Here is a 15,610-nt window from a genome sequence, read left to right on the forward strand (position 1 = left end):
TTTCCTGTAGCATAATTATATCATAACTTTTTTTTTTTACAAATGAGACCCATTCCGGTACACATAACTTGGAGCGAATCCCTGCCACATTTCAGCTCAAAAGTCTTGAAGTCAGATGCTTTCACGAACTATCTCGAACTCCACGCACCCACTAAAAAATGGTGTAAACCGATTCCAGCTCTGCTCCCTCCAGCTATCATGCAGACTGACACTCTCCTACATACCAAATTGGTCTCTCATTGACATCTGATTTACACCTTTTACAAGTGATAATGGGGTGGAAGTTAAGGCTCAATGAGTATGGTGGGGGCAGAGCAGGACTGGGAGCCAAAAGCAGCCCTGGCAGAATGTTCAAACCTGCCCCCAGTATCTTCCTGTCTCTGGTTCATGTCTCTTCCTTTCAAATCTCACTCTATCTTTTTCTCTGTCTCTTTCTCTCCCTCTCTTTATCTGCTGATCCTGCTGCCATAAAAAACCAAAGAGATAGAGGTAGCAGCCGTCGACATTCAAAAAGGGGCCTCCAGTGGCTCAAGTCCCCACGGATAATGCCCAGTGAAATAAATGGCCAATCTGGCCTTGGTGGGTATGGGACTTTTTTTGAAGGTTTGTGGTTTAGCCATTACTACACCTCGGTCACCCTTAAGCATGTGGAGTACAGAATACAATACAAATTAACAGTTAGGGTAAAAAGTTGATCTACTTAGCAGTTGAATCAAATGTAACAATAACATTGCTTCCTAGAATGTCATAATAATTTCCCTACAAATAATCTCTGTATTTAAAATATAATAGCAGAGTTAGGTTTGTGTATATAAAATAGTCTGTTGCAGAACTGGTGCATTTGAGGTTGAATTCCGCTGTAGAATGGCAGTTTCTTGTTGTAGAGAGGCTGTGATGTACACCTTCATGAGTTGTAAAAAAAGAGTAGCAGGTAGATTTTAGTATTATACATGACAAACAATGAGCCTGGAGGAAAGTTCAACCCTGTCAAGGAGAAACACATATATGAGAAGGACAGAGGCTGAGGGTAGGGAAGATGCGACACATAGCAGTGAAGAAAGATGGCACAGGATGCAGAAGGTCAGAGATGAGAGCTAGGGTAGAAGGCACACACTATGGAAAGACAAATGCAGAGCACAAACGGAGGAAGAAGGACTAAGACGTTTTTTAAAGGAGGACAAAAATAATGTATGCAGGTAATGTTTGGGATTATTTTTCTTTTGTGTATATCCTAATTCTATGAATCAAGAAGTACCATTTGTGCCTGTACATGGCTCATTTTGTGCACCTAGTTGGGGCTTAAGTGCATAAATAATCTAAGGAATGAGAGTATGAGCTGTTTTCCTGGTAGTAGTCAACATTGGTAACTGTCACATGCAAGAGTATATCCACCAAATTGATTTTGGTAACTTGTTTAAGCATCAGAATGGGCTAAACTTAGGTATTGTAATTTTGAGATTCACTGTGTGTCATGCTGTGGCATGTATAGACTTACAAGGCATTTACCATTGCAAAATGTTACAGAAGAGCAGGGACCCTGAATGTTCTAAATAAAGACCTTTGCAATTCCCAGCCATTTAATATTTTCTCTGTAGATATATTATTAGGTCTGGCCTTTGAGAAAGCTTTATCTTTTTCACCAGACTATTCAAAAAGATCATACATAAAGGGGTTTTGGTCATCGGACTTCATCCATTGGTCTTTTATCGCTTCCACCCACTGGAATATACAGTGTGGGTCTATATGTCCCACTTTACCCACTGGCCCCTTCACTTCAGTTTGAGTAACTGCGCAAAGAATGTGCACATTGGTCACATCTGCCTAAAAATAGTTAGTTACTTTTCAACTGCAGTTTATTTACTATTTTATTTATGTTTCATATTAATTGTAAATATCATAAATGTATTTTGCCTGCATTTGGGGTACTCAAATGGTGATTTCTTTTCTATCTCTATAAAAGTGTTTGTGACATGGTAGCAGCCTTCGCTTTGAGTGCTTGGTTCAATGACAATTTATTATTGTCGCCTTCACAAATTATAAGAAGTGTTGTCCAAGCCAGTATGTCTGGCCTTCGCAAGCTGAGTCAATGTTTTTTGTTGTCTGCTTTGATTGCAAAAAGAAAAAGAAATATACCATCACATAAAAATGGCCTCCTGATGTTTTCAAAATAAAATGTACATTTAAAATATTTTAACGATGCGACTGTTCAGTTAGTGACAGGCCTTTTAGCTACAACAGGTATTTTATTATTATTGTTTGTGAAGGAGACAAGAATACATCGCTACCTAACCAAGCATTCAAACTGCGGTCAGGCACAACGTTATATTGTTTCATAAACACTTTGTAATGTAACATTTTAATATATTAGTGCTTGCAAATAAATAGTCAATATTTGAAGTTTATATGAAAAATAAAAATGCACACTTTGAACCAGCTTTGGAACTGAAGAAAAAATAATGTTTTGTTGTTGTAGGTGAACTGTGTGCATAATGGTTTGAGCAGTCACTCAGAGTGAATGGAGCCAACTAGGTAAAGAGGGATGACCCACTACACTATGCTGTATGCACTGGTAGGCAGAAGCAAAATGTGTATGACAATTTAACAGACCAGTGAATGAAGCCCATTGACCAAAACCATCTCTATGTATAGATTTTATATATGATTTTTTAAACAGTCTAGTGAGACAGATAACACTGTCTCAAAGGCCAGACATAATGAAGAAAGGTGTGGTGCAACTAAAAGGCCTGTTTAATATATATCACATGTGAAACATTCACTAGTAAAATGGCAACATCAGTGAATGCTGTTTAAATGTAAAATTTAGGTTGCAAGCATAAGGTGGCTGAGTGCAGGTGGCCACACATTCTCTTTTTCTTTTTAGGTTTGCAATAGAAAAAAATCATAAATTAACCATTGTACTAGCTTGCCCAAGGCCAGACCTATTGGCTTTGCCTGTGGTGGTTGGATTTGCACTCACTGAAATTTCCATTGTACAATAAATAGGTCCTAGAATAAAACACTCGGTCACACAAAATTGGCCAAAACGACTTCTTTGTCATGAGCATATCAGTGTAATACTCGGTCAGCTCTGCAATAAAGTGCACTTTTTTTAAACTTTGCTTAGGAACTGTTGATACTCCATCACTACGGGAAAGGATCCAAGCCAGGCCCGATCCAGACCAGGTAAGCATAATGTTTCATTCTTATTAATCATTTGGTTTCCACCAAAAGAGACAGTTTGGCCCAAATATGTTTGTAGATGCATGCTAACTTCTTTTCGTTATATGCTTTTATTATAATTTGTTGAAGAGAAAGAATTATAGTACATATGTCTGTCACTAAGGATTTATGTCATTTGAAGTCTACTCTCTAAAAGAATTCCCAGTGTGTTCAGTATTTTGATGACCCAGCATCCTGAATTGTTACTATCAACATCTCAAAATGTAATACATGCTCTCAAACCCTCAAAATATTGCTTATTGTTAAGTAATAATTTTCTTTGTCTGCAATATTCCGTGGATGATGAAACCTTATGCCATCTCAAAGAGAAATTTAAATGTTTTTATGGCTTATAATTCATGTATTTTCAGCTTTTAATTTTTCCACTGTATGTAAATGTTAAAATATTTTATGGATGTATACTTGTGCTAAGTGTGCTTTATGTCAAGAAAAAGTGATATTCTACACTACCATAATAAATCTGACAATTCATAAAGCCACAGACACCTTTGTTCCACATGTGGAGGTGTCATAAATGTTTGTGGAAAATTTGCAAATTGCCCCACTGGGATTTCAGAAGATTGGTCCGAACACGCAGTTTTAATGTGGTGAATAACACTCTCTGTGTGGGTATTTACAAACATTTGCAGCTCATTTGCTACCCACCCTTATTTGCACATCTGCTATGGAAAGAGTGCACCAGTTTTCCATATTTATAAAGGGCGATACCAAGAGAAACTTTCTTGCAATTAAATTGTTAAAATTAAGGGAAAATGGCATCAAACGGATGAAATATCTTCTTATAATTTCCCTAATGTTATGCACGCAAAACTACATGAGCTGTTTACCTGAACCAACGAGAGATGACGAAGAAATAGGGCACAGTGAATATCCTTCAGTTTCCTACCATCTTCATTGACATCTTTTTGGAAAAAGTGGTGCAACAGGAAACCTGGCTGTATCTACAAGGTTGTCTCTGGGCACTGAATGGAATAGAATAATAAAACAATGCAGTGATTTTCATGCATGATTTTAGAATACTGAAGACAGGTACTGTTATGTACTGTTTCTTCTCTTTATTATATTCTTGCTCACCCGCTTGATCTCCACCTACTGCCTGATTTGGTCTGCTGCATCTTCAGTTACCATTTTCACCCACTCAAACTATCTTACCTACTACAAAGCTGTCTGAAGAGACTTTCTTAGTTCATCGCTCCACACCTGTTAGATGAGACAGGAGTATGTGCTAATTCAGAAGAGTTACTTTTACCAAAATGATCCTGTAAAAAAATATGAATAGGCAGCATATTTGGTAATCTCTGCTTGAATCAAGAAATAAAGTTAAGCAAACTTGTCAATGTAACCTGCTATTCAAACACTTGACTGGTGACCAGTCTGGCCCTGAGAACTTTCAAAAGTGGACAATAAAGCTTGTTAGTGGACATTTCCAGAATCCCCCATCCTTCCTAATGAAGAATTTTAATACGTTTGTAAGGAATGCATCTCCCACATATATCAAAACAACCTCTGGTTTGTCTCCGCTGAAAGTGTTTCCATTTTTCACAAGGATAATTTTTGTAAAGTTTTTTATTGGGGGCTTTGTTATCTTTTTACAGAAACAAACTAGGTACAGTCTCATGTCTCTTCATCACATTTCGAAAATAATCAAACACCAAGATGCTCTAATACAGTACTTCACATTGTCGACATGCATGCAGGTTCTTCATGCAATGTACAGACTTCTCAAGAAACAGATCAACCATTCGCAGTTCTTTACTTCCTACGGAACGTTCCCCAATAGAGCCAGTCTCTAACGGTTCCGGTATATCACTAAGCATTTCTCTCCAGATGGCTAAATCCTCAACCACCTTCTTGTCATTCCATGTACATTTTAACTATTTTTCATGAGCAATTGCCCATTGCATGAGGCCTGCCCCCCAAGCATTTATTTCAGGGGCTTTAATGGCCAGCCAATGTATTGCTATCACAAGATTTTTTTTGGCATATGCAATAAAAGATTCATGTCCTTGGTGGCGCATGGCAACACGCAAAGTGTTACCATGTAGTAGAGAATCCTTATTAATTTGATTTACAGAGTGGGTTTCCTACTGCTGTCCTTACAGCACATCCTACCTTTGTCGATTATGATTGGAACTTAAGGGACATTACAAAACACTCCTTCACTCTTTCAGAGTTGACTGAGAGCAGAATCTAATGATTGATCGAAGAGTTTCTGTGGAATGTATTTGGAATGATTCCCTTCTTCTCTTCCAGAATTCCTGTTACTCTGGCATCGTTCTAACGAGTTCACCTCCAAGTGCTATGATAACGTCTTAGGCATTGCCAGTTCTTTCTATGTCAGTTCAGTTCTTCCAGATCTTTTACTCAGAGGGCATGATCATCAAGAGTGACATGATCAGTTTCTTTCTCTTAGCAGTTTTAATATATTTTGTGTACCGTTAAATGTCTGCAAGCCTGTTAGAGGTGCTTTTTTTAAAAAAACAAATACATTGAATTGGTTCTCATGGATGTTTTCAAACGGTTTAAAATTTTCAGACAGTTGCTGAGGGTTATTTGAGCATTTTGATCAAATAGATGGAAAATCCTATATTTTCTACGAATTTTCAAAAAGTTGGAATTTATTCATTAAAAAGTGTTTTCAGAAGTGTTTGTTAAAAACAATAGTTGAAAGTTACTCACAAGAACTATAATCAAGTTGAAATGGTTAATACCATATAGTTTTAAAATGTAAGTACTCTAGTACAACTGGTGAACGAACTTTCTAAACATCAATAAACAGATTTTTTTTAAAACTTTCTAAACTTAAAACAAACCCTATAAAGCTTTACTTTTGAAAATGTTGATGTTTCCATATACTTTTTGAATTACCAAAATATCTTGAGTCAAAATGAGTTTAAGGTTATTAAAGTTTCTAGTGGTGCATTTCTTGCCAATGTCTGATCAAAGCATGTCTTCATTCAGGTCTGATTGTTTGTACTTGAAAGCATTACCTGAAGATGGGTTTGTTGATTAATTGTGGTAAACAAGGTTATGTCTAACTGACCAAATTTAACAGTTTAAATGCTAGGATTGTTGTCACCGCAATGATGGTGTTGTTGAATTAAGCTAAGTCTTCTTCTGTCACACCTGCCCACCTCACTGATCTTTTTTATGGGCGAACTAACTTCTTTAAAGGTGGGGTGACAGCAGTGCCTTACATGAGCTGTGGTTTCCGGTGCATAGCACCGTCACTTAATTGCCAACACCAGTACTTAAGACATTCTGTCACATAGTGGCACTGTTTGTCTCAATTTGAGATTAAAACAGCAGTTGTTCATTAGTTCAATACACATTAAATAGGCTAATCCCTGCTGCCAATACCATTTTTATAGATTTGGGGTCCTAGAATAGTCTGAATTGTCACACTTGGAGGGTATGATGGTTAGTAGTTGTGTTGGTTCTGTCATTGGCGACACTGGCAGTTCCAATGGGTGGTTCAAGCTGCAGTGGCCCTGGCACTTATTTTCATTTAAATTTTTTACACAAATTAAGCACTGGGTGAGAGTCCAGTGAAGTGCTTGCTAATGAAATCCATGTGTAATTGCTGACTTCTGCGCTAGTTTTTGTCTTTCCACAACCTACATTTATATTGAACCCAGGTACCAGAGAACTTGCTAATTATCAGTGTAGGTTCACTTCGGACTGGCTTGTGAGCATCCTTCAGACTACTTATGTATATTCAGGATCTAGTGAAAAATATTGAGTTTGTTTGTTCAGAATACCTTTTGATGGCTAAATGAAATATATAAAATAACTTGAACTTGAAGATTGAAAAGCTTCAATCAGACCATACTAGGAAATTCAGCTTGAGACCTTATTTTTGACTGAAAAACTCTTAACACAGATGCCATACAGTGTGTCTTAATGATAATAGGTGGCAATGCTGTTAAAGAGGAAGGCAAAGATCCTCTCAAAAGGAGGTGAATATGCACACAATCAACCAGTAGTGTGAGCGAGTACATTTATGATTGATTGTGTGTGGGTTCACAACCCTAGTATGTTATACTTCCGACCTCTTTCTGGTCCTTTTGATCATCATACCGATGTCAGTCTTGGATCAGACAAGACATTGGATGTCGACTTGCCTGTATTGTGCCTGCCTACCTATTTCTCAAAGAATGAAGAAAGCTGTACCGTGCTAAAGACCTAGTTGCATACGCTGTTAGCTGCTGAGTTCAACAACAGTTTGTGGCCTGCTGCATTAAAGTGGGTGCTTTTATCTTTCTGCAATTGCTTTTCATATTTTAGGCACTGAAAGACTTCCTTGCCAGACAAAAAACGGGAAGAATGGCAACAGCAGAGGAAGTGGCTCACCTTTGTGTGTATCTGGCTTCTGATGAGGTGAGCAAAGTTTCTTCTGGCTTCCCGTGAAAGTATGTGCTCCCTATTGATTTCTGTAGATGGACTTTGTGTACTATTTGTGTGTAATTGCTAGATTTGTCCTTTTTTAGATCTCACCTAGGCAGCGCTTGCACTGTCTCGTTGAGACATGCAGTATACACTGTAGCGTGGAAGCTTCGTGGAAGCGCCGCCCTTTCTCCACCCATCATTTTCATTGGCTTGTGTCTTAAATGTTGCCTTCCGATTGGTTATAGGCTTGTTAGTCCCTCCTTATGATGGACATGTCTTCATTTGTGTCCTTCCATGGCTACTGGCCCCTTTACTGCACAGACTACTTTCTTCCCATGCCTCCCCCCCCCCCCCTCTGATGCCTTCTCGCGCCCCCCTCCCTATTGCATTGCCAATGCTTGTTTTATTTGTCTCTCCCCCACCCCCATCTGAGAACGCTATTTATTTATGATTAATACAGCCCACGCTGAGGCTCTTGACAGCGTTATATTTTGAGCCACCTCCTCCCTTCGATTCTCTGCACCGTTAGTTTCAGTTGGTTTCAGATGCTACATTTGACTGTGTTTTTTTAAAATTTTGTCTGTCTCGCCCCTCCACGTGTGTTGTGTTTTTTTGTCTCTCCCCACCCCCCTCCGAGGTCGATGTTTATTTATTTTATTAATCATTAAGTGATACTGTCCACGCTGAGGCTCGAACCCTGCTCTCCAGCTCTAAAGTCAGCAGCTTTATATGTTAAGCCACCTCCCCGCTTCAAGACAAGCCCTTTAAAGGGGTTTATCTTTGTTTCACTCACCAAGTCACACTCCCACCATGAACCCACCCTTAACCCCTTCCTCCCTCTCGCTTTCCCTGAGCTCTCCCTTTAAGTGCATGTGTAAAAGCGCTTTCACTTTAAATGTAAACAGCCTCAGAGCTCTCTTCCAGAGCCCCTCCCTGCCAGCCCTCACAACGTCCAAACACGATGCATTAGGGATTTCGCAGGCAGGGGTGGTAACCATTTTGTGACTGGCGTCACAGAATGATTCTCGGGAAGTTGGTGCACATGTGCTGCCTCCATCTTAGTGCCTGCATCGTCGTAGCAGCAACAGTCCGAAGAGGTTAGGACTGACTCTTCGCTTCCAGGGCCCCATATTTTCGGAACAAACGACACATGTGAGATAACCAGTGGAACTACTTGATATAAATGAACCCATTTGTGGTAACTACTTATTGTAAACACCTTGTTATGCAAACGTTTTATAAAAGCATTCTGCAGGTTTGAAACGACTGGGCACTTGAATAAAATAGGACAATTGAAGAAATGTAATATCAAAAAACTGGTAATAAATACAATTGCAATTAAAAAAAGTAATTTTAAAGTTCATATAACATTTACAATATCTGATTCGAGTTGTCAAAACCAAAGGGCAGTGTCTGCTGCAACCCTCCAATATATTCTACCCATGCGATGTTCAATAAATGCCAGATCGTACACCGCGTTAAGTGTAAACTGCTCATCATTATGTGGTTAGACCTTCACAACATGCGTGCTCCCTGATCAGGAGCCGAGCAATCACGTATGCTCCCGTACATTTCTGTTCTCTTCTTGCAATGTATCACTGCACAGAATACAACGTGCCCAGGCAATATATTCCGGTATCATTGCATGAAATAAAGAACACTGCGTTCACATCTGCCATTCTGTATCTCAGCATGGCATAAAAATAATTTCTTGTAACTCGCTGCCTGGAAAACAGAACAGTCTCCGGCTATATATTTTATTCTTCGTGATTGTGTGGAATGAATAACAGCACCCATTTCATTCTGCCTTTAAGCCTGCAGTAAAGAACATCCAAGACAAGTGTCATTGTGCGAAATACATAAAATAATCCTGTTCTAACAGCATGTAATAACTCTCCGGACGCATTGCACTATTCCATTGTACTTCTGTGTAACATCCTAGGTGGCGTCTCTCCTAGGTTACAGTATCACTGCACAGCATCGCCCTGTCTCAGTGCATAACTATAGACAATAAATATTACTAAAATGTAATTTCTGCAACGTCGGCGTGTACCTGCAGGGAATAAAGAGCACTCATATATTCCTTCATATAGCACACCCTATTTTAGCTCAGTGCATCACTACACAGAATGACTGGTATCTCAGACGTCTGCACCTGGAACAGGATATCATGTGGCAATTATGTTCTTGTGATTAGCTGTTCCGCTGCACGTGGTACAATGCATGCCCGGGCAGTGGTCAGGCATATCTCGGTAGCTGTCCAGGCTCGCTCTGATGTAATTGGCAGGATGTATTTTCAAATTTTGTTCAAGCATCTATCATCTAGGAAATTATCGGACATTGTGTTATTATGCTAATAAAGTGTTTTCGTCAGTTACAACATACCCCATATATAACACTGTATCAGACCTGCCACCTTAAAAAAAAGCATTTGCAATGCAATAGGTCTTGGATTTTCAAAACTTTAACCTATTGGTTTTGCAAATGACAATGCCTTTTCTTATTGCATGTTTTTTAAACGCATAAATTAAAGGCAATGTCATTTACAATGCCAATAGCTCAAAATCTCACAAATGCCAGACCTATTGCATTGCAATCAGCATTACTTATTCAGTGCCACACACTCCCACGCCACACAATTCAATTCTGCACATTTCCATTCCACACCACGTTTTTCAAATCAACAAAACAAATACACAACACACCACATACATCCAATCCACACCAAAGAATTCCGCATCATGCCACATAATTCAACAGCACACTGCCTAATTACACTCCACAAAATACCACTCCACCACACAAAATCTCATTCCCCATAATTACACTGTGACACACAATCCCACTCCACTTACAGTACACTCAATACCACATAATTACTAGCCACATATATCCATTACACACCATGCCACAAAGTTCCACTACACAAATCCACTTCACATAATTCCACCACACACCATTCCACAACTAACAATTCCAAGGCACATAAATCCACTCCACACCACATACATTCGCTCCAATCCAAAGCACATGGGTAAAAGATATTCTCATTTACAACGCCAATACCTCTAACTCTCACAAATGCGAGACCAATTTGCATTGCAAATGCTTGTTGCTTTTAGAATTCAATGTTCTGCTACTTTGCGCTGTCTCACATATGGCTCTGTGTCTCATAAGTCAAATATTATCAAGACTAGGAACTATGTGTCACAGACAGTTGGAGACTTTGCTTTTTATATCTCTCTCGCTCTTGAAGTGAATGCATGAATGGGCTTGTAAAGAGCAACTCCTCAAACTAATCTTGTTGGCTCTGCCTCTCTCAAACGCTATATCCTTACGTCTCTCAATTTTTTTGTTGCTCAGACTTCCACTACATCTGGCTTTCTATGTCAGAGTCATTCTCTCTCTCGTTTTCTATCTCTATTTCCCTCTTGCTTACCCTCTTTCTAGTTTACCCTTTTACTTAGCTGTTATTTTTTAATAGCAACTTCTACTGGAGCAGAGAACATTCTTTCTCCATGAGTAAACAACCGTCTTCAACAAAGGGAAAGCAGCAGCAGTCAGTCTTTGGTCCTCGGTACAAATTGCTGTAGGTTTGTGCTGCAGGGTTTAAGTTGCCACACTCTAGTTACAACAAAGTCAAACTAAGCAAATTGGGGAACTAGATTAAGGAGTTGTATAGGGCCTGGATATCATCTTTAAGACCCCTGAATGAAGCCTTCCTGCCCCCCCCCACTTTCCCTTCATCCAGTGATGTTGCTGGTTCCAAAGACAATGGAAAGAGGCATGGGGTGGTGTCTTCAGTGTAATCAGAAAGCCCTTTAGGCCAGTCGAACCTGGAGTGACCTGTGGCCCTTGCCTTCCAAGCCAGCAAAAGCTGTAATAAAGCAGTCTTCTTAGTTGGGCTGTGGCTTCATGGCTTGGCAACCCAGAAAGGATATGAGCATGACCCTTAGACAAGTACTTAATAGCCTGCATGCGGCCACCAGTGTATGATAAAGATATCTGACCAGGAGTAGACCCTGTGTTGGATTGCTTCTTGCCCTTCAGACTGAGGCTAGTTTTGGAAGCCTTGCTGTGGTGGGTTTTAAGGTGATTGAAAGCTTATCTGTCCAAGGAGCTGGACTGAGCCTAATGGTAGAAGTTGACCTGATCCCAGGAAGATATACACAAAGTTGTGCTGACTGGCGAGTCTGCATGAATGATATTTTGAAACCCGGACATTACTCAAGAGCCAGAAGATAGTCGCTGCCCAGCTAGGCAGGATAAGGTAAGAGAGTTAGACCAGTATTATCTGGCTCTTCAAACAGCATCATCTGTTCTCATCCAATGAGATTACTGTTGATGACCTACTGTACACCATGGCTATATCCGTGATTCCAGGGCGCAGAAGGACCAATAGGCAGTAGTCTACCTTCACACTACTTACATGTGGAGCAGTTCTCCTGGTTGGATAAAGTCTTTCTGGTTACAGAACTATTTTAACTATCTTTCTTTCTTGTACAGTTCCAGTGGTATTAACTTTTAAAGTCACGTCCCAGCTCTAATGGGCAGTTTCAGTTGGAACTGGTGAAACCACCAAATGCAGTGGGCACACAGGGTGCAGAAATATTTCACTAACTCTGGTAGATTCAAAGACTTAAATCTGTGTAGATACATTCAGGACTCCATGATGGGGACTTGCCCTCTACCACATATGTCCCATTGAATGAACATTCAACCAGTTGGGTTCTTAACTGGTTGCAAAACTTCAGCGACATTAGGTTATGTCCTAATCTGGCGCCACTGACACTTCCCTGTGACTTGATTGCCACATCATAAGAGGGTGTTGGATTTATGGGCACTTCTGTTTTTTATTGGCTATTGGCACCTAGCCCCTTGGGTTACCTACTGTAGTACCAGAATTTGACCTGGTACCAGGTTTGGCTCTAAATCCCAATCCTCTCTGTCCCTTACACAAACCCACATCTCTTGCAAGAGACGTCTTTAGAAAAGAGTAGGGACTCAAGTATGTACAAAGCTCTACAAGTTGAATGCAGTGTGACTCCATAGGATAACAGTGGCCCTAGGGCCAATGTTCCAGTAGATCTAGTCCCAATTGAGTAGGAACTATGATGATATTTGTGAATCTGCTGCACCCTGAGAAAGTGTTAGCACCTTTTGGCATTTTGCATACAGACTAACTTGACAGATCTGTACAGCTATTTACCATTAAATAGTCATTTGTTCTTTTATAAGATAAAGCAAAAGCTGTATATTGATGTTTTGGATATTGAGTGTTAAGTCTGTGTTAAATGTGTATCCAGTCCCAACAATGGGAATAGATTTGTATAGCTTGCCCTCACTACCTTGAGAAAGCCAAGTACCAACAGGAAAAACGTAGTTACCCATTTGGCGTGCAGTAGTATTGTGACCCAAGGACACCATCTGTTACCAACACTATCCACACAGGATTGTTCATTCATAGTAACTGTGATGCTCACATTGACACAAAATCTAACTGCTCAAGCTGCTCTAAACAAAGCTCCTTCTATCGTCTATTAGCCCGTAAACTCACCATTTCTCATGAGCACTAACCACAGTGCAATCCTTGTGTTTTAGACACACATCACTCCTTTGTGATCCTGGCCACATTCAAAATTGTTAGTACATCTCCTTTCAGCATAAACCCTCTGCACAATACACAGATAACTTACCACATCAACAAAAAGGAAAGTACTTCACCATTACCATCAATGAAGCCACCAACAGAAGCTGGACACTGTTCAAGACAATGAAGCACTGCAGCAACCCCTGCCAGACTCACATATTCCTCACTCCACAGAAAAGCGCAGTGCCATGAACCTCTTCTTCAGTGAAAAAATACAGAAGATCCACCAGCACATCAACAAAACCAAGCCTGCTTCATCTCTAACACCCACCCCTTCTTGTAGAATCTTGAAATGGTGAGCCTTCGGAGCTGTATCTCTCCCATATCTGGGTGACATACTCCAGTTCCTCAAAGCCACTTCCTATGAAGATGAAGCCTTATCATAGCTCTGTCTGGGCATGCTCTCTTACCCCTACTTACCATAGTCCATGCCTCCCTCCTTCAAGGCATCTTCCCAAGTGCTCTCAAGACTACCATATCCTCCCACTGCTAAAGAAACCTACAATAGAACATGATGACCTCTCCAACTACTGGTCTATCTTTCACCTGCCATTTATCAGCAAGATCACTGAAAAAGCAGTCTATGATCAACGCCAAGATCACATCAATGCTAACCATCTGCTGCACGAGTACCAGCCTGTTTTTAGATCGCCCTTGAAGCTATAAGCTAAATTGCACCCATTTTGCCTCAGCTGACGCTGGATCACAGGCATTGGTTTACAGATCAAAGTAATGCTTCTCTGTTTAATAGGCTGCCTCTTGTGAAAACAGTAGACTGCTGTGTGTTCTTTTTTTTTTCCTCTGTCTTTGTTTTTTCTCTTTTCCTTCTCCTATCTGCTGGGACTTTTTTGGTCCAGTTTGATCTTCAATTAACCAATTGGGCATTGTCGTGAATTAGATTGGAGGCGAGAACCCACATATACTTTATTTGGTCTGGGGAGGGTTTATCAAGAGTTCAGTGTATAGATGCCATTCCAGGTAGTGCAGCAAAGCAGGGACATTTACAACCCCTTTTATACTTCCTGCCATCCCCTATCCACAACAAAGGTGCATTTTGAAAGGGAGTAGGCTCCAAAAACCTAGTCTGTCTCTATGCTGAATTCTCTCAAGGCAAAGCAGCTGGGCCATAATGGGCTCTGACAGACCACTCTGGACAAGAACTACTTTTTTATATGTATGTATTTAAGAAGGAATATCTGACTGAGGGATCCATTGCCAGTCCTGCCAGGTTTCATAGATCCATGTGTGATGTGCTGCTCCGGTCCAATTTTATTTCCTTTGAATTCTGCGACTTGTAGTATTGTTTATTCCATTACAAAAATGACTACAAATCCCAGAATTCAAAGAAAAAACCTTGACTGGAGCAGCACATCATGCATGGACCTGGAAAACTCAGCTACTATGCATTACCTGTTCAGTTCCATTGCTGAAGGATTACAGGGTCTCTTATCTCATGGCCATAGGAGCATCACAAGACACTTGATGGAACATCCGTGCAGGAGGCCACAGACCCCCACCAAGCAAACTTTATCAAAAGCACTGATAATATTAGGGATAATTGTATAATATAACAGTAACAATTACGCTCTTCTGTGGCCCTCATGGTGCATATGAACTATGGTTTGGAATATTTGCACATCACAGTGTTGTGTTTCTGTTTTCAATCTAATGCTGCTGGTGTTGTTTGTTCGCCTTTATAGTCTGCCTACGTGACTGGCAACGAGCACATCATCGACGGGGGTTGGAGCCTGTGACCTCACAGTCCTGTGACGGTGCACCGACATGCAGAACCACGAGATGAATCATGGACGGGTTAGAAGGACGCCTGGAAAATGACATGCTTTCAATCATTCGACTAACTGTGCCATTGGTGAATGACTAGTAGAGAAAGCTAATCTTTGTAAAAAATCGTCACATTAGAAAAAAGAAAATGTTCACCATTTTTTTTAGATCGTCAGCATATTTCTATTTTCTGAAGTTTCTTCTTCTTGACATTTTTTTCTTCCTGACTTTTTTATGGATAGGCATATTGTATGTAAATGTCCATTCAAATCATAGAAAAATAAAATTAATGAATTTCACTTTAAATATGTGTCCTTTTACTTTTTCACACGTTTGTCACACAGTAGATTAAATGCTTTCACTCGTACCCACTCCCATTAATCTTTATGTTCTTAAGTTTGTGTTGTTTGTATATGCCTCGACAATATTAAAGCTATATACTGAAAGGTGTTAAATATAAAGATTTTGAACACTTAATCATTCAAAACAGAAGATCTTCAATTGAAGCGGAAGGGCACCCCAGACACCCACGATCTGGGCCCTATAGAA

The 15,610-nt window shown here is 40.0% G+C and overlaps 1 protein-coding gene across 2 annotated transcripts in view; it reads left to right on the plus strand.

Moving 5' to 3' along the window:
• The window catches only part of BDH2 (3-hydroxybutyrate dehydrogenase 2), a 147,970-nt gene extending 132,603 nt beyond the window's left edge, over positions 1-15,367 (plus strand). For both annotated transcript variants that reach the window (XM_085641423.1, XM_085641424.1), the window contains exons 8-10: positions 3,125-3,183; positions 7,528-7,620; positions 14,980-15,367. In XM_085641423.1, coding sequence (XP_085497549.1) covers positions 3,125-3,183; positions 7,528-7,620; positions 14,980-15,033 — 206 coding nt within the window. In that variant the 3' untranslated portion in view covers positions 15,034-15,367. The remainder of the gene's footprint in view (positions 1-3,124; positions 3,184-7,527; positions 7,621-14,979) is intronic.
• The last annotated feature ends 243 nt before the right edge of the window (positions 15,368-15,610 follow it).

Source organism: Triturus cristatus, chromosome 2_2, assembly GCF_964204655.1.
Source record: "Triturus cristatus chromosome 2_2, aTriCri1.1, whole genome shotgun sequence".
NCBI classification, from domain to species: domain Eukaryota; kingdom Metazoa; phylum Chordata; class Amphibia; order Caudata; family Salamandridae; genus Triturus; species Triturus cristatus.